At 42.3% G+C, this 20317-nt stretch overlaps 1 protein-coding gene across 1 annotated transcript in view; it reads left to right on the top strand.

Moving 5' to 3' along the window:
• Positions 1-20192, top strand: part of LOC119160816 (uncharacterized) — a 43340-nt gene extending 23148 nt beyond the window's left edge. Inside the window, exons 2-4 of the mRNA XM_037413064.2 lie at positions 4295-4397; positions 13062-13231; positions 18869-20192. Of these exons, the coding sequence (XP_037268961.1) occupies positions 4295-4397; positions 13062-13231; positions 18869-18991 (396 nt within the window). The 3' untranslated portion in view covers positions 18992-20192. The remainder of the gene's footprint in view (positions 1-4294; positions 4398-13061; positions 13232-18868) is intronic.
• Positions 20193-20317: the final 125 nt, after the last annotated feature.

Below are 20317 nucleotides of genomic sequence, written 5' to 3'. Positions count from 1 at the left end.
GAACGAATGGTGTTACAGGAGTTTGTCTTTCGTCCCGACGACAGCGCTGCAAACCACGCAGGCAGGGATTAAGGTGGCTCGATTTGTCCGGCTCTTCTGCCCCAACACCAACGCGTTTTCAACACCATCCCCGCGCTAGCCACTGCGCTCCGTCTGACACTTTAAAACCAGTACGCCTACCCACCGAAGAAACGGCGGCGTGGATTAGGTCAAGAGGTGTCTCCACCCTGGAAGCGGTGGCACTGGCATCGGTGCACTCATGGGATGAAGGAGTTATGCCAGCGCGTGTTACGACCGTGAACTCGCGTAAGCAAACGTGATCGCAGTTGTGCTACCTTTGCGCGAGTATGGCTTATTGGGCAGAAAGTAGGAATGAACTTTGTTCATAGGTGATGGGCATGACAATGTTCCCAGGCTAGTCTATCGTCCATTGCCGGACCCATTTCTTATCAATGTTAGCAGACTACGGAGCGCCGTGCCAGCACGTGGCGGCGGCCCGTGGAAGGAAGCGCATCCAAACGCTCCCTTTCTTGTTTTTATTTTTAAAGTGCGGAGCACTTCAAGGGGCCAGGCTGTCGTATGCTGTCGTGGTCACTTGGCGTAACTCTTCATGTGTAGCATATTGAGCATGCGCCAAGGAGAAGTTCCTTCCTCTTCTTCGAGCGCCTAGATGACGATAAGTGAGCCTTCTTCCTCTTGATGATCACTTATAACCAGCAGCAATAAAACAACTAGTACGCTTGGCGTAACGCAGACAAAACACGAAAAAATAGAAAAAAATTCAAGCACTAAATAGAAAGGTTGAAAAGGGCAAAATACGCAGAATAACAGAAGTAGTAAGAAAGAGAAAGAAATACACAAGTAGAGAGGATGAAATAAGTAAAAATGAAGAGAGAAAAAAGAAAGAAAAAAAGGAAACAAAGAGAGAATGAAGTAAAGAGAAAACCGAAGAGAACCAAAGAAGGCTGCCCAGGTTCGCACATCCTTCAGGCTTGCCACTCCCAGTAATGAGAAGCTGCCCTAATTTTTATGCCGACTATTGACCAACAACCTGCGATGTGCATTTCAGTGTCAAATAACTGGCGTCAACAACTCCCAAGAGAGTGGGGAGTAGGCACAGGAATTTGTGCGAAAAAAAAACGGCAGATCCCACGTATAGTGGGAATCAATGATGTGCAAAGCACGAATGAGCAATGTTGATATGTCACTTTAAAATCAGCCCAACGCTACGAGGTGGACGTAAATTTTCCCATACATGACATCCATGTGATGTTTATCGTGTTTGGACGTGTCATTTACCTTCATCGTCCATTCACGTCCCGTAATACCAAATTTCGTATATGCGAAGCTAGCGAAATGGCCGCTAGGGCACCATGAGCATGGCAAGTAGTCATGTTTTACATGACACGCATCTCATGGTTATCCTGTTTGCATCAGTCACATACTTTCGTCATCCATTCACGTCCCGTAATACCAAACTTAGTATATGTGAAGCTAGCGAAACGACCGCTAGCGCGCCATGAGCCTGGCGTGTAGTCATGGCTTACATAACATGCATGTCATGATTTTCATGTTAGGGTCTGTCCCTTATGTTCGCCATGCAGTCATGCCATACCATACCAATTTCGCAATATGTCATGCGAACGAAACCACCGCAGGAGCAGCAAGATCATGAAATGTAAATCATGACATTTATGACATACATGTTATGGTTTTCATGTTATGACTAGTCACTTGTGCTTGTCATGTCATAATTGTATCATACCAATTTGGTATCGATACGATTATCGAAATGGCCAGGAGAGCTAAATGTCGTCGTCGGCTAGATAGATAGATAGATAGATAGATAGATAGATAGATAGATAGATAGATAGATAGATAGATAGATAGATAGATAGATAGATAGATAGATAGATAGATACGGTCAAAGTCGCTGAAGTTCACTAAGAAATGCTTCGCATTTAAAAAGATCGCCTGAAAGGAGGATACCATCGCTTTCCGCTTCTAAAGTCTTATTGCCACGCATGACTGCAATGTTTGGCTGAGATAGTCACAGTATGTGTCTGCTATTCGCGGGATGTGCTCTTTCAGCAAGTCCGAAGGGTCGTGTGTGACTCATTTAGGTGTTGTTATTACGTTTCTTAGGTAATTATCTGTCATCAGAGATGGTGTAATCGGCTTATAAAATGCATTTCGGTTTAGCCACTTTGGAAGCTAGTTACTGACAGAAGGAAATTCAGAAGATCCCACGCGTTGTGGGAATTGATTTTAGTCAACGAGTCGTTTACTTGGAGCCAAGTGTTACTAGGTGGATCGACGCATTTTGTAAATTAAGAATGGTTTTGTGTTTACCTTAAAAGATAGCTCGTGGTCTGGCGTAACATTTTCTCTCAGGTTACAGCAAGGACGTCATCACGACAAAGTGCACACTACGATCTGCACATTACATAAGTAGTGGTTATCGTCGTGTTCCAGCAACGCTTGAATGTATCTCGCCAAGTCACAGGACTACACAATGCTTATCATATTGTTATAAAAACGGATAACAGATGATTCTGCTACATATGACCTTGACGCGACATGACGCTTTTGTAGGGTGTTTTTCCGAAGAACTTTGAAGGGCTGACGTGGCTCTGTGGTAGAACACTTGACTTCCATGCAGAACGCCTTGTTTTGATTCCGGCTTTGGCCCGTGAATGTTTTTCTTTGTTCCCGCCACAATTTTCCGCTTATCGCCGACGCCGAATCATTTGTCGGCATCGGTGCCAACGCTGGCGAAGCAGGCTTACACGGTTTAGTGAAACAAGCGCTTCATGCAATAGAGTTAAGAATTTCACGCTATATTCTCGCTGTCCCTGGTATATACTGCTAATCAAATGTGGCACACACCAGCACACCATGAAGCGTCTTATGTGGGTAGGTGTCACACGGTACTGGCGGGAAGGGTTTCATAACGTATACGTGGTATAAAGGAGTAAATTGAACCTTTATTTCAGAGAAGACGGCTCTCGGCCGTAGTTGGGAATTACGCAAAGAAGGTGTATCAACGAATTACCACGTACTAATATTAGTTTATTATGTTTACGCTGTTTACATGGTACAAAGTTTAAGTTTTTATATCATGGCGTGTGTGCTGGGTTCGTCCTATCCTCATGGCCTGATGTGCCAGTTTCAGTACATATCAAATTTAGCAGTAAACCATAAGGGCGCCTTGATGTAGGCGCCTAGGCGGGCGGACGAATGGACAGACAGACAGACAGACAGACAGACAGACAGACAGACAGACAGACAGACAGACAGACAGACAGACAGACAGACAGACAGACAGACAGACAGACAGACAGACAGACAGACAGACAGACAGACAGACAGACAGACAGACAGACAGACAGACAGACAGACAGACAGACAGACAGACAGACAGACAGACAGACAGACAGACAGACAGTCACTTTGATAGATAGATAGATAGATAGATAGATAGATAGATAGATAGATAGATAGATAGATAGATAGATAGACAGATAGATAGATAGATAGATAGATAGATAGATAGATATGGTCAAAATGCCGTTTGTTTTGTAAGAAATGATTCACATTTAATTTAAAATATAAACAGACCCAGAATGGAGCCTTCTCGGACATCGACGTTTATTTTCTCATGGATTACGTGCCATAGAGGCATATGATTTAATCAAAATCTTAATTGAAATCACGGACAATATTTAGGAAGCGGCCTTCAGGGAACGCTAGATTTAAAAAAATGAGTAGGGACAGTGTCATGATTGATCGTACTGCAACCTTCAGTAAACTCTAAAGAGAACAACAAGAAAAGCGGGACACTAATATTACTTATAGCCAAAAAATACGTTAAAAGAAGCACATAAAAATATATAGCCTAATGTACACTCATGAGAGCACATAACATCTGTGAAATGCATGAAAGTGATATTAATCATCCTAGGCTACGTTACACAAAATAAGCATACCACGACATCCTCTAATAGAACCCACAAATCCACCAGACCCACTTTCTTCCAACGGATCACAAACATTTATTTCCAACAAAGCAGCTTCTGATCACTACTGGCAAAAAAGCGGCTAAACTTTATTTACAAGTACACGTGTAGACAGTTGGTAGTCGGCTATTCAGTTGGATCACTGCTGTGTATGTTTCTGCGTGTGTCGCTGCACAGTTGTAGTTTACTACGAAAGGTGAAGTAACTATAGCCCCAACAAAGTGACTCATTTTCTAAGTGAATTTTACAAAGGATGATTTTCGCTTTGTTTCCAGATGGTGCTGCCTATGGTTTCTAGCAACCCTGGAGGGAGGGAGATTCTTCGAGGTCCCACGAAGCCTGTAATCAAGAACTACTTCACAACTGACCGGACGAAAGGTGCAGTAGTTATCAGCTCCACTGTATGGCAGCGCCTGTGGCTCGACGCACTCAGTCTCACGATACGCTTCCGCATATTATCAGAATATACTTAGGTTCGCACTGATGCGCATTCTTGATAGTCAGCGCTTGGCCCTGTCCGTTGTTCTGTGTCTTTGCTATTGGCTCTGTCTTGCAGTCGTGAATTATTCGAGACGTACGCGATGCGCAAGCCGCGTTATTGAAGCATCTGTGCATCTGGTTCCTCACACACTCATCTCCTTGATTAATATGGGTGGTTTAACGTCCGAAAACCATCATATGATTATGAGAGATGCCGTAGTGGAGGGCTTCGGAAATATCGACCACCTGGAGTTCTTTAACGTGCACCCAAATCTGAGCACACGGGCCTACAACATTTCCGCCTCCATCGGAAATGCAGCCGCCGCAGTCGGGATTTGAACCCGCGACCTGCGGGTCAGCAGCCGAGTACATTAGCCACTAGACCACCGCGGCGGGGCGACACTCATCTCCTCTTGTGCCAATTATGTGTACACTACAGAAGCTCAACGCATGACCATGAGAGCGGCTGGAAGAAGGTGGTCACATAGATAGATAGATAGATAGATAGATAGATAGATAGATAGATAGATAGATAGATAGATAGATAGATAGATAAAAAAGAAAGAAAGAAAGAAAGAAAGAAAGAAAAAAAAGGAAGGAAAGAAAGAAAGAAAGAAATGGTCAAACAAAGTGCTTTCGGTTCAATTAAAAAATGCTTGGCATTTAAAAGGGCCACTCAGAAAGGGACAAAGAGCTGTGGGGCGCCACCCAGCTGGAGGCTTCATTGCGGAGAGATACGCTTCCCCTCCACAAAACGTTGGCGCTTCTTTCGTGTTGCCAGCGCGAACTCGGGTCTCAGACCACTACTACCCACTCACCTTTTCCTACCTGGTAGCATGGAATACGAAAACGGCAACACTTTCTACGAAGGAGACACCGCTGTCTTCGTGGACGTGAGCTGTTAGGTTGTCGTCACGACCAGGTAGCGTTTTAAGGTGGAGCCGTGATCACAATGAATGCGCCGAAAAGACCCAGCCTCCAAGATGCCTTTGAACGTATTCGAACACCTTTGAATTGAAATAACAATCTGCAGCCTGAGGGAGCTTACGGCAAGAATTGCGGGCATTGAGACGAGCGAGAGCGGATGAGCGTCTTCAAGTGGCATATGTGTATTCAGGCAGCGTTTCGACGAGAATGGCTTGCTGGGACGACTGCGGTGGTAGATGGTAGGGAAGGTGGAACGTAGTCGGTAGGTAGCGAGAGAGCTGGTTCTTTAGAAGAGGTGGTGCTCCACAGACTTCGCATTGGGGCAGCGCTCATAGCACTGGCAATGGCCACACACTAAGACCTGAGCACAGCAGTTCTGCGCCTCTTATGAATTCCCATGCTGCTTCTGTGAGGCACGGATCCGGGTTAAGCAAAGGTAACCACAAAACCACACGATACACAGAAAGAAAAATTGATTCTCCTAGTGTTATACGACTTGGTGTTATCTATGTGTTCCGCGGGGTTTCATTGTTACCTTTGCTAAATTAACTTTGTGTTGTCTCTTTATGTACCCGCGTAGTTTTGCTCTTTATCTACACTCAGAGCGGTAAGAGAGTTCCAGCAAGTCTGCGGGAGTAAACGCTTGTCGCACATTTGACTCCATGGATTATCTAGGCGCTGAGAACTCTCTTCTCCCTCGACGGAGTTCTGGTACTCTGGCTAACGAGAGTAAAGAAGCTCTTGACAGAGTAAAGCCACACTTCTGAAATGAAGTACATGCACTCTCTGCAGGATTTAAAGCACGCTTTCCGGCTGTAGTTACGCTACTCTCAGAGAGTCGCACAATGCTGGATCAATTAATGTGCATTATAAGCCCGCTCCAAGAGTTGAAGCATTGCTGCTTCTAGGACCAGCGAAAAAAACAAACTCTTGTGCGTTTAATACAATGTAATGCTCATTGAGCGTGACTGAAACATTATATATACGAATGCACAGCTCAAATTTATGTTAAGTGGTAGTGGAATTTCCATAGAAGCACACATGTCAACAAGGTGGCGACTGGTTGCAACTGTCGCCATCTACGTATCATGGGGACAACCAACAACAAGAAGCAAACTTATGAATATAAGATCACAGCCTCAAGCGCAAATGACGTTACGCTTTTGCTCTACACGGCAGGAAACTAGAACATTCTATGCGTGTGGAGGACCCTTTGCTGGTCTCCATGTATCGCCGACTGGCGGGGCGCTTTTGCCTAGCTAGATAAGCGCAAACAATTGGTTCTCTCGCTATTAGATACACATCCGCATTATTTCGGACAAAAGAGTAGCTAGATAGATAACAGTGTCTTGCGAAATATTCTGATATATTTATACATATACGGGAAAAGTATTTCACTACTGCAATATAAATACATTTTCTAAATGTATCTGGATACAGGAACTCGAAAGTATCTGTGGGATACCACTGCATCGCGATACTGCCCAGCCCTGTGCCACAAGTCTTTTCACGGGTACATATGGCCAGCCCAGTCATTCGGTGTAGTTAGAAGGCAGAAGTTTCACTCTGCTGTATACCCAGTTTTACAACCTGGCGCAAAATAATCACTCTTTCGCCGAGGTTTTCCCATCTAACTCGGCGTTACATTAATCACGCCACCGAAAATACCACGCACAAGCGAATGCAACCGTCAGTGTCTGTTGTAATAATGCACGTTGCCGTACTGAGGGAGAAGAGAGAGATATAGGTTTACTTACAGAAAGGCAAAGAGGCCGGCCTGAGCGATAGCTTGCCTGCTACTGTACTCTGTGGGAGGGGAAAAGAAAGATAGAGAGGTGAGTATTTGAAATTCTTTCTAGCTGCGACAAATTTTATGGAAGCAACTGGACTATATGCCGTACTGAGGCTTCAGGAGATAGGCACAGAGGCGCCACCCCTCAGCGCACGAAGATTTTCATGCGTTTCATCTCGCCACCGCCGCCGCTTGCTTTCGCTCTCCGCGTGTCCCACTACCGCTGCCTTTCTTTCTTTCTTTCTTTCTTTCTTTCTTTCTTTCTTTCTTTCTTTCTTTCTTTCTTTCTTTCTTTCTTTCTTTCTTTCTTTCTTTCTTTCTTTCTTTCTTTCTTTCTTTCTTCATTTATTTATTTATTTATTTATTTATTTATTTATTTATTTATTTATTTATTTATTTTACCCTCAGGGCTTTACAGCATTGTAGAGGGGAGGGGCAAAAAGCAAAACATACACGTAATAAGTCAGCCCACGCACAAAAACTACAAAAGATTCAATAATAAGAAAACGAGCAAAAGCGGGACGGGCAAAAGCGAAACGGGCAAAAAGCAAAACATGCACGTAATAAGCCAGGCAACGCAAAAAAGATGCAAAAGATTCAATAATAAGAAAACGAGAAGAAAAAAAAAAGAGAATGCGGTGTGAAATACAAGTTACGAATACGATGAGGAATTATCGCATGCGCAACATGAAATTCAATTTACAGGGAAGATGTCAAGGCCTGACGGAACGCGTCAGGTTCAGTAATGCTGGCGGTTGATGCTGACAGAAGATTCCAGTCGCGACATGTGTTAGGAAGGAAAGATTGGGAAAAGGTGACGGTGTTACTTCGAGGAATATGCACTTTGTGGGGGTGATCTATGCGGGATGATATGAAAGATGCAGGCTGTAATAAGCGCGATTTCAGAACCTGATTGTGATAGTATATTTTTTGGAACGCGCAAAGGCGAGCGAGTTTTCTACGCATGACAAGCGGAGGGAGATTAAGCCTGACCTTCATGGCAGTTACACTAGATGTTCGATTATAGCTGCAAAGAATGAAACGTGATGACCGGTTTTGGATTGCCTCTAATTTGTTAACGAGTGTTATGTGGCCAGGATCCCATACACCTGCGGCGTACTCCAGTAGAGGACGGATGTAGGTGATGTACAGCTGTTTCTTTAAAAAAGTCGGCGCAACAGGAAAGTTTCGTTTTAAGTAACCGAGCATGCGATTAGACTTGGATGTGACGTGATTAATGTGGTCGGACCATGATAGCGAGTTAGTAATGTGAACACCAAGATACTTATAAGACCAGACATATTCAAGAGGGGTTGCGTTCAGGCTAAGGAATAGTTATCGATAGATGTGTGGTTAGGTGAAACTCTCATTGCTTTACATTTAGAAATGTTAAGTTCCATTTTCCAAAGGTTACACCAATGTAAAATGTTGTTTAGGTCTGCTTGTAAGGTTTCGTTGTCGTTATGATCAGTAATTGTACGGTAAATGACACAATCGTCAGTGAAGAGGCAAATAGGGGAGGATATGTTATTAGGCAAGTCAATAATATAAATTAAAAATAGTAGGGGGCCTAAAACAGAACCTTGAGATATGTCTGAACGCACGGGCACTTCAGAGGAATCAATATCGTTAGTGCAAACAAACTGTGTGCGGTTAGAAAGAAATTCTTTTATCCAGTCAAGTAATAAAGGGTCTATGCGCAAGCAATGTAATTTTAGTAGGAGCAGTTCATGGTTAACCTTGTCAAAAGCTTTGACGAAATCTAGGAAAATACAAATAATAGTCACACCTGAGTCAAGTGCAGCGTGGAGATTATTAGTAAATAGTATTAGTTGTGTTTCGCAAGAGAAAAATTTGCGGAAACCATGCTGAGAGTTATGAAAGAGGTTATTTGATTCCAAATGTTTAACGAGGTTTGAGTAAATTCTGTGCTCCATTAGTTTGCAAGGGACCGATGTGAGAGAAATAGGACGATAATTACGGGGGTTATGTCTTTCACCAGACTTATGAAGTGGGATCACCTTAGCGGTTTTCCAGTCTTTAGGTAGACAGTTATCTTGGAGCGATTTAGTAAAGAGGCAGCCTAAGATAAGGGAACTGTATTCCTTAGTATTCTGAAGAAATTTAGAGTTAATTGAGTCAACTCCACATGACGATGATCGCTTTAGCTTATCAATAAGTGTCGCAATGCCGCTTGTATTAAAGGTAATGGGATCCATAGGAAGAACGTCAAGATTCTGCATGCATGGACGATTGTTAATGATGGAGTCGGAGAAAGAAGAAGCGAACGTTTCATTCAGTAATGAAGCACAGTGAACTTTTGGGACTGGATTACCGAGTTCATCAACAAGGCAAATAGTTGAGTTCTCTTTCGGCTTAAATGTGTTCCAAAACTTTTTTGGATTAGCTTGTAACATTGCTGGTAGTGTGAAGTGAAAGAAATGGTGTTTGGCACTATTGAGAGCGTCATTGTAGTGCTTAGCTGCCGTTTTATAGACAGACCAGCGTTCGGCGCTTTGTAATCGTTTCGCGGCACGAAACAGGCGTGATTTTTTTTTCGAAAACCTTTTAAGGTGCCTAGAATACCAAGGTGCGTTAGAATTACTGTATATAGTTCTTAGAGGGACATGTTGGGCTGTTAGTTCTGCAACCTTTACTTTGAATGACTGCCATAGTATTTGAACGGTTTTGTGAGAATAATCAAAAAGAAATTCATCGAGAAAAGAGCAGAGACTGGAGTTTATAGCTTCAAAGTCTGCTTTGCTATAGTCTCTTATCTGTTTCAACTGTCTACGTGGGTTTGGTGCAGGAAGGGTAATGGTAAAGTGAAGTACGTCATCATCGCTTAAGCCAGGGGTGTGTGTTACAGAGGAAGCGATATCAGCAACTGATGTTAGTATCAGGTCAAGTAGTGACGCTGTGGTGGGCGTTACACGCGTTGGCCCAGTTACCAACTGAGACAGATTAAAGTCGAGGCATGCGTGAATAAAAGTGATAGCTTCCGCGGATGATGAAATGGAGGAGAGGTAAGGTTCTGGCCACTGAATATGTGGAAAAATGAAATCACCAGCAAGAAAGACGGGCACAGCAGGAAACTTGACAGTGATTTCATTCATCGAGTCATGAAACACCTCAGAAAAACCCCTGGCACAACTTGGAGGACGACAACAGGCACCAAAAATTATTTTCTTGAAATTGATTGTTACACAGCACCAAATTATTTCCAAGCTACTCGCAGTTGAAATTAGAAAACTCTCGAATGTTTCATTTACAGCAATCAAAACACCACCACCAATCCTCTCGTCACGGTCACGTCGGTATACAACAAACTTTTTGTTGCAATGAAACAGCTCGTTGTTTTTTACTTCGTTTGACAACCAAGTTTCACTTAATATAACGACATCTGCATCCGAATCGTTGATTAGAGCACTGAGGCTCTCTTTTTTATTACTAAGGCTGCGAATATTGGTATACAGAAAAGGTATAGGAAACAAGACGCCACCACCCCTCGCGGCATCTTATTTTTTGTGGCTTGCGTTCTACTAGAGCGCGTTAACCTAGGCGAGAGAGGGGCATTCTGACAAGAGCGGGAAGTTGATGCAGGCTTACACATTTTGTCTGAAGGTTCTTCGCGAACATGCTCATACACACTGTCTTCGCCTGGATCGTAAATATAGCACTTACCACCTGCGAGAAGTTTGTTGTGGGTTAACTTAGTGGTTATGTTAAGTGTTTTGCTGAACTCACTTAGTTTTTTTCCGGGCAGTGCGCGTAGCGAGTGAATAGTCTTGCTTTATACTTAGTTTAGTTCCAGAAAGCAGAGAACGCTTTGAGAAAACTAAATCTTTACTTTTATCTGCAGCAAACTTAGCAATAATGGGTCTGTTACTCCCTGCTTTGTATCGTCCCAACCTATGGGCACGTACAATACTATCTGACGAAAGCTGCAGCTGTAGTCTATCCGATGCAAGCGCGATAATTTTTGCTGATGATCGCTCCCAGTTTTCCAGGGGATCATCTTCAATGCCAAAGAACAGCAGGTTGTCCCGCCTAGAATGATCTTCAGCATCTTCAAGTCTAGCACGCAATGTGGTTAGTTCTTTTTCCATTGTAGTTACACATTCACGTGTGCGGCAGACGTCTCCCTGGAATCCCTCGAAACAAGCTCTTTGTTGTTCCACTGACTGGAAGCGCTCCTTAAAGACCGATACAGTGGACACCAAAAAAGTGTGGGCAGCTTTACGGTCGTCTATTGCTTGTGCAATGTTGCTTTGGTTTGCCTCAATTCGAATGCATCTAGCATTTGTTTCTTTCACCATTTTAAGCATTTCATCAGTAGGACCGGGATTTTGCTCGACGTCTCCGCAAAACACCAAAAACAAGACACAGAAAGGTTCAAGCAGGACGCTGGGGCATGGAAGCACAACAACGAATCGGTTGTCTGATCGAAAAGACTTAAAAGGTGGTAATTAACTGCAACTAACTTGCGCAATGATGAACAAGAATTGTGAGTGCCACATTTTGGTTGTGCATCCATGCCCACTGGCGATAAGATCCGTTAGGTGGGCTTTTAAAGGGTCCGGTAGGCGTGTAGTCGATATTGCTGTGGCTGTGACACTCTGGGGGAGGGCGAACTGTGGGAAATTGTACTTGGCATCGCTGTCGGTCCTCAGCAAGAGTGGCTGTGCGCAATGAATACGCCAGCCAGGGGCGTTGCATGAAGATACCTAGTTCCTTATAGTGAACTATATTTATTATTTATTTATTTATTTCGACATACTGCCAATCCCATCAGGGATTTTAGCAGGAAGGGCGTGAACATAAAAATTCGAATAGGTACACAATAAAGACATACATCGCGATAAAGTACAGAATGAAACTAACAGAATCGGATCATTTAACAATTTCAGATCAAAGAGGGCATAAAACATTAGTGTAAAGAGAAGTTGTCAGAAGAAAATAAATGCAGCGACTTGGTTGACACATTGGTTGACACATTGGCATATGCATCAAGAAACACAACGAGAAATCACAGCAATAAGAAACTACCCTACAATATGGCAAAGTATTTCAAGGAAGGGCAAATTTATACACACTGAAAAACAGAAACATGTTCAAGAATCAACAGGGCGATTTCTCTTCACCTGGATTCAGTACTAAAACTTGTATATAACTTGTTATGCAGTAATGTGTGCATCATGATTTGTTGGTGAGAGTGGCGTAGGCCGAACTTTTTTCGGGGAAGCGGGGCCGGGCGGGTTATTCATCTCTCGGTATGCCATGGCGAAAAAAAAAAGTCCAGGGGCGAGGTGAGGAGGCATGAGCCCGGTGTACCACTACCTGGTTGCGCCTCTGGTCGCTGGAGGACGAACACAAGGGACAAAATTAATGCTCATGACATGCATAGCACTTGTTCTTTAGCCCGAGTAACACAAATGACATCATGCAGACATTGTGAAATCGTTGCGGTCGTTAGATCAGAATGATATAAACCTGAATGTAGATACACGCATGAAAACATGTGACAGTGAATGATATTACGCGACATGAGTGCCTTGATTTGCCTCACAGCGAAACAGTGCGATGTACGGAGCTCTTCGCTGACTGCCTCGCGTTACATAGAGTCCTGTGCGTGGAATATGCCAGTTTGCGCGATGGTGTAGATGCTATCTTTGTCGCCCCTAAAAATCTGCCAAAGCTTTCTCCAGTGCTCAATTTGATGCCAGGAACAAAGCAGAGTGGTATTTTCTGTATGCGGGAAATATTTGATTAATGACACACTGTAGTCAAGTGGAGATAAACACGGGAGTGTGAATATGTTATGCTTTGAATGTTTCACGCAGTGGTGCTGACTTGTGAGCCGGAGCGCTTTTTGGTGCGCATCAACTTCACACAGCCGTTCCGAGGCGTCGTTCACGCTGGCGACAAACGCGACAACTGCCGCATCCGGGGCAATGGGTCACACTTCTACACACTGCCTGTGCCTCTCAATGACTGCAGCACAGCGCACAACGTAAGTGGCGCCCAGACTCCTGAGCTTTTAGAGAGTGTGGCGTTGTAATGCTGTTCACTAAGCAAGGTCACTTTCCTGCTGTGTTCACCCTTGTAAAGAAGCTGCTATAACGACGAAAACCACCTTAAAACCAGCTATAGCATGGTAAAGACCAAGAATAATGGTGTTTTGTCTATTTTATGACATTCTTTATACCGCTTTAATTATTTGGAAATTGCCATGTCAACTCGCGCAGTATTGAGAGCTCATTTACGCAAAACAGCAGTTGGACTTCGAAAGTTTTCGCACCGGTAAGATCCAGATTAATCCTTGTGAACTTACCTAGTTAATTAGTAAAACTTAGTAGGGGGCTAATTGACACCCGTTTCTATTCTGTCTCGAATCCTTCCTTGGTGGCAAGAATCTTTTTTTTATATCTCATTGATCTTTCATAGCATGTACCATACACAACAAGGTTTTAGCATTAGAAGGGACAATGGAATTTGCCATGGACGAACCGCAAATAAAGACCCTCATTCATGCCCATCTGCATGACATCGCCACACCACCATACCGGACACATCATCATTGAATAGTGTATCAATCTACTAGACAGTTCAACTGAGTGAAACAAAAGCACTTTATATATGCACGTATGCGCACACTTTACACTCGGTGTCTTAACAGCTTAAATTTATAAGTGAGCTTGAAAAACGCAACCTAAACCCACAAGGAAGACGCTAAATATATAAAGAAATAAAAGACCCGCCTGCGTAGTTCAGTATTGTACAAATTATTTATAACGATAGCTCCTAAAAGGAAAGGAGAAAAATTATAAACGTCAACCAAGCCAGACAGCCCATCAGCTTAGGAAGGAATTTTGTGCAGTGGATCACAATTACGTGGTTAATGAAGTATCAGAACAGTCTGCCGAGTACAACAAAACCCTTCATATAACGTCCGCATACCACGAGAAGACATTCGACACGATGGAGATACAGCAGTTCCGGAGGCATTTTGTCAACAAGGAGTACTTTGAACATGCTACAGAAACGTATAGCCAATATACGTATACTAAGATCGCAAAGCTAGTAGGCTCAATAAAAAGCAGGAAGATTCTAAGAAAGTGGCCCATCCAGCAAATGAAATTGTTGCATTAGTGCCGACTGCTTGTCCAGAAAAAGTTATTCGAACAGCTACATTGAGGAGAAATAGTAAAAAAAAAAGAGTAAAGAAGAATGTCTCAGCAAATCACAGTTTGCGGAATTAGCACTTTTCAGCAATGGCGTAGCTAGAGGGGCACACACCAGGCCCACTCCACCCCTCACCCTCCCTCGAAAGAAACGTTTTTTTCCTATGCCCCTGCTTTTCAGTAGTGAGAGCACAAAATTGCAATATATGAATGATGACTCTAATCAAAAAAGTATTGAAGTAGCGCTAAAAATGAACTTCCTTAAGACAAGCTAATTGATTGATAGCCTTGTCAAAAGAAAAAAAATCGTGTTTGGCAACGAGCCCTTGGCGTCTGTACAAAAGTATATATACCTTCGTTAACTGAACTTAGACGATGAAACAGCTCAGCAAAGAACACTAAGACGACACGTACAAACGCAATAACGACTGGTTGTTAATCAGCGTCGTCTCTGTCTCCTCTCATGTTCGTATTGTTTCTTGCCCTATTCCATTTTCTAAATTGAGTTGACCGAGGTCTATACAGGGTGTCACAGGTAATTCTAGCCAGAGCTTAAAAATATGCCGGCCCACTCGAGGACCGTGTGACCAAAATCATGTTGCTATTTCCTAGAGTACGTCACACTGTTTTTGCATTTTCATTTACTGCTTAGTTTCGCAATATCAATTAACCAACTTGATGTAGTGCCAGCGCTAACTTTGCGGCTATTCCTCGTCTTGAAAGCGCAGTGTAATTTGGCAGGTCTTATTCCCTCTGTTTCGTATGTTCAAGCATTGTCGCTGTTTCATGATTTTTGTGATGTTGGTTTTCCTTGTGGTGAAACAGCGCAGGTGACGGAACGAAGAATATACCGTGGACACACATACGCCGAATACACACCGAACACAGCGCTGCCTTTAGCGCTGCATCCTGGATATTCTTTGTCCCGTCACTCGCGCCATTTCGCCAGAATGTTGATGAACCAACAAGCACACCCAGAAACCCTTGCGTCTAATACTCCTATTGCCATTCTGCTTTCGTAAGCTTCTTTGTTTCATCAACCTCACGTTTTCTTGCTCGCTTTAGGCAACACATCTCCACACGTACGAGACCTGCAAAGCAGCTGTTTAGTCTAACCTAAACGGACCAGGCGCAAAGTTGTTGAGTTTTCTTTGTTTATTACATATATATATATATATATATATATATATATATATATATATATATATATATATATATATATATATATATATATATATATATATATATATATATATATATATATATACGTGGGAAAAATAAGTGCCCCACCACGGTGGTCTAATGGCTAAGGTACTCGGCTGCTGACCCGCAAGGCGCGGGTTCAAATCCCGGCTGCGGCGGCTGCATTTCCGATGGAGGCGGAAATGTTGTAGGCCCGTGTGCTCAGATTTGGGTGCACGTTAAAGAACCCCAGGTGGTCTAAATTTCCGGAGCCCTCCACTACGGCGTCTCTCATAATCATATAGTGGTTTTGGGACGTTAAACCCCACATATCAATCAAAATAAGTATACGCCTCTAAAAAACGTTTTATTGGTGACGTTTCGATCGGTGACCTATCTTCATCAGACAAAATTTAGTAAGCTCCGACGCGCTTTTATGCCATCGTCCAGCCGAGAGAGAGAAAGAAAAAAAGAGAGAGAAAAAAAAGAAAAAGAAAAATATGCATATACCAGTGGGCCAACTACCCATCATGCACTGATAAGCAGCCGAACGGCCACGTGTGCGTACTACGCATACCGCGTGCATTAATAAAAAACGTGCATTTTTGAAATGCACGTGCTATGCGAGCATTATATATATATATATATATATATATATATATATATATATATATATATATATATATATATATATATATATATCGAACGCGTAATTCGAAGGTCGTAGGTTCGATTCCTGCTTACAGTTGGTAATTTTTTCATCCACTTTTCTTTCTTCTTATTTACATTCCATTAATGTTAATAACGTCCCCTGTACATTCCTTGGCATTACTGTCTGTTATATCTCATTATTATTGTGTTAAAAACACGGAAAAAACGAGCCCTTAGGTATACACTTCTTTCCCTTATATATATATATATATATATATATATATATATATATATATACTATGTTCGAGCACTCGTGCTACGCAACTGAAAGCACGGATCTATTCATTAGGGGAAAAAAAGTGAGAAGTAGTAAAGCTTATTAACGACATTTTTGCACTGGGAGATCGGGAGCAGCCGCCGAAATTCTTGAGCGAGTACTCATATTGCATGCCGCCAAATTTGCAGTGGAACACGCAAATTCTCCTGGAGAGATCGCACCGGAAGCTCTTTGTCGTCAGCTATACCAGTCGCGGGCACTATTCGTGCTTCGTTCCTATAAGTTTCTACGGCAACAGCAGCAAACGCAGCTACCGATCCTTTGTGTAACTTGAGCAGCGTTGCACCGTGCCACTTATTTCGGTAGTTTCATCGCAAATGTCCGGTAATGCAATCGCGAGATGGTGCCTTCATAAATATAAGTGGGACAATGTTTTCACACTGTAAAATCTGTCACGAGTCAAGAGAACTTATGTGTCGCACTTTTTTCCAGAGTGGCTTGAATTTTAGGAAGTTTGTTTTATGTTCTTCTTGTTTGATTAGGTGAAGAACAACGTCGACTGGTCGCGCAGGCAGTCAAAAAGCTCGGCCTTTAGTTTGTGGCTGAAAATAAAAGTGTATTACTACTACTACTACTACACTTTTAAAAATTTGTAAAAATGTAGCAACTGCAAGCAAACAGGTAGTAACTGCAGCGCTTACGGCTTTTCTTGGACCGTTACTATCCTTTTGCTACCTGTTTGCTACCTACATTAGTTAACATTTATTAGCTGAAACCGTTAACTTTTGCGACCTGTTTCCTACCTAGGTTAGTAAACAGTAACCGGAATGAAATAAGTAGTAACTGTAGCTGTTACTACGTTTGTTCCCCTGTCACTACCTTTTTGCCACCAAGCTGTTGACTATCTAATAAAAAATTTTGTGCGTATCTGATTCTGATAATTTATAAGAGAAATCGTCTCAAAGTATCATCATTAAACAGAAAAATGACACAGAAGATATCCATAGATCAGGAAAACATTTTGTCTTAAATTACGCAACCGAGATATGTAAAATTCATTCCGATATTGTCGAAACGGAGAAGTACAAGTTAACGAACCATAAGCACTGCTACACGCGTTGTAATAGACAATTACAATAAGCTTAGTAAATTACAGCAATAGACAATTACAATAAACTTAGTAAATTGCAGCAAATTAATAAGACTGGTTGATCAAAATAAGCAGAAGGTCACAATTAGCCACGAGGACGGTCACATTTAGTCCACTGTGGCGGGTCTGCAAATATTATCATTATTTTGGTGCGTCCAACCCCAAGAACGATCATGACCATTTCACCGCTGATATACTAGCCGTGTGAAGCATTGAACAACGTTGAGAATGAGTTCGGTACCTTGTTTAGGCCACTGTACATAGCGTATTTTTGTGGCCCTTTTGTAATCAATAGATATGACATATAATTTTTTATAAGTAAAGCTAATTTAAGGTCTTGTGCTACTTCATCAAACACACGTACTTAGGTAGTATAATGTAGTGCTATAGGTTCACATTTGTTTTAATTCATCCCGAAAAACAAGGGCTGTCCTGTGCCGGACATGCAGCTGCAAATTAGGCGCTGTATATTCTTAACGGTTACTTCTTTGTGTATGCGTAAAAAATAGTGAACTTGCTAGGCCCATGTATTCTTCGCAATTGTGACACACCACGCCACATCACCCGAGGTTGTGTAGTAATAAAACATTCATTAACCAGCATTAGCAATGAATAAATAATACGCCAAAATGAATGAACAGGGTGTCATCGGTTACTACTTTTTTTCTTGAAACCTTTAAAAGTTACTACCCCTGAGTGGTAACGGCTAGGTTAGTAACAGTTACTAAATGCTGGTAGTAACAGCAAGGGTAGTAACTGTTACTGCCCTCGTCGTTACTAACTGCGCTTACTACCAGGGTTGTAACATATGTGACAAAGCATTACTACCCCTAAGTTAGCAAGTACTCCTACTTCTTTTCTAAGAGTGTACTACTAGTATGTAAATACCACAGCCACTTTTTATATCAAAAGTATAGGCGAACCCACAAAGGGTTAATAAAGAAGTGAAGGGGCGCGCGCTCGCACCCACGGGCACTTTTTTTTTTGCTCTTCGTCTTCGATGGCCTTAAAGATGATATTTTACAGTTACTATATCAATCTGCTATTCGAAAAATTTTATGTAGCCACTGTTTCAGCCACTTTTTTATTCAATTTTTGTTTTTCTAGCCATTCCTTCTCTTAGTGGCTCTCTGTTGTTGTCAAATACCCTGATTCTATTTGTATCATTCAAATGGCGATTCATTATTCTTCCAACTACTTTTGCAGGACGCGACTGGCAGCTTCACGAACAGCCTGACGATCCGGTTTCACCCGTCACTGGAGCTCGAAGGGGACGAGATTAAAACTCTAGTCTGCAAATTCACCACAGGCGACGTGAGCCTGGGGTGATAGAGGGAAACACTGTTGACGCATGCGCAGCACTCAGCTCAACACCACGTGGTGCAAATAGTCTGTCATGCACTAAGTCACCATTACTACCCTTTACCAGAAACCTGCTCGAGACACTCCGCTGCTTGAATAACAAGTTGTCTTAAACAACGCACTTTTTAAGATGGTTTGCTTCAAGGCAAACAAATCAAAGCTTGAGAAATCTGTCACACAAGGTAGCGTGCTGTACAGCAGCGCTAACAATAAAAAAATTGAAAGAATAAAAAAAAACAAATAATGCAATGTGCAACGCCCTGCAACCCATTAAATGTGTTTTACAGTCACATTGTCGTGTAGAACATATTGCTAGAAAAACAAAGAAGATCATGATAAGTGAGCAATATTTTTCGAGCGTGAAAATGTGCTGTTCCAAAACTGATGCCAGAGTTTAAAATAAGCAGAACATATGCTAAAATGATGCAAACACATGCTTATAGCACTGCGCTGAAACGCGAATTTAGTATTTTATATTTATTTTGGAATCAACAGCTTTGGTTCTTATTTTTTGGCCTCAATTTTTACTAACGGCACCTGCGAGTATGTATAATTTGATAGTGTCACCTTTTCGTTTTTGATTTTGTTACGAATGGCAGGAGCTAGTTTTTATTTTGAGAAGACTCAAATGTTGACATGTGCCGTGTATACCTGCTTCCATGCACTGCTTGGACGAATGTTTTCAAGAATATTGTCATTATCGTGCATTTTTTCAGTGTAATAGACTACCGCGAAGATCAGCAGTTCTTAACAATTCCTTTTCGTGCTTTTAGCGTTTGGCCAGTGGTCGGAGTGATCGTCCGCCCACGCCGTGAGCGTAACATAACGCATGGCTGCACAACGCGCTTCGTGCAGATAATTTTCAACGGCCTTGGTTACAGCTTTATTGAAGCACGAGTTTGATTTTTTTACCTATTTGTGATTGATTTCACATCACGGTTTATGTCTCTTACTCTGCAAACGTATGCTTCAAATTTGTATTATGTTCATTGAGTCCAGTATATTGCTGATTTTTTTTCTCTTTAGCTTGCTTGCTTGTATTTACCTTGTTTTCCTTTTTTCGTATATGTACCAAAGTTAGCTGTGGCTTCTCCACCCTTTTGCTCCTAATTGAAGAAGCATTGCCAAATGATTGACAAATAAAATGAATGTCTGGAAAACGTTACAAGGTACCACGTGTTTTCCCTTATACTTAAAATTACAGACCATTTTCACTCGGCCAGGAGGAGCGATCAGGCAACTCGCGTTTTCCTCCGTTATGACGTGTGGAAATGGCTAAATGTGCATGCGCGC

This window comes from Rhipicephalus microplus, chromosome X, assembly GCF_043290135.1.
Source record: "Rhipicephalus microplus isolate Deutch F79 chromosome X, USDA_Rmic, whole genome shotgun sequence".
In the NCBI taxonomy this organism is placed as follows: Eukaryota; Metazoa; Arthropoda; class Arachnida; order Ixodida; family Ixodidae; genus Rhipicephalus; species Rhipicephalus microplus.
Note: the sequence above shows the minus strand (reverse complement) of the source record. Positions and strands in the feature narration are given on the sequence as shown.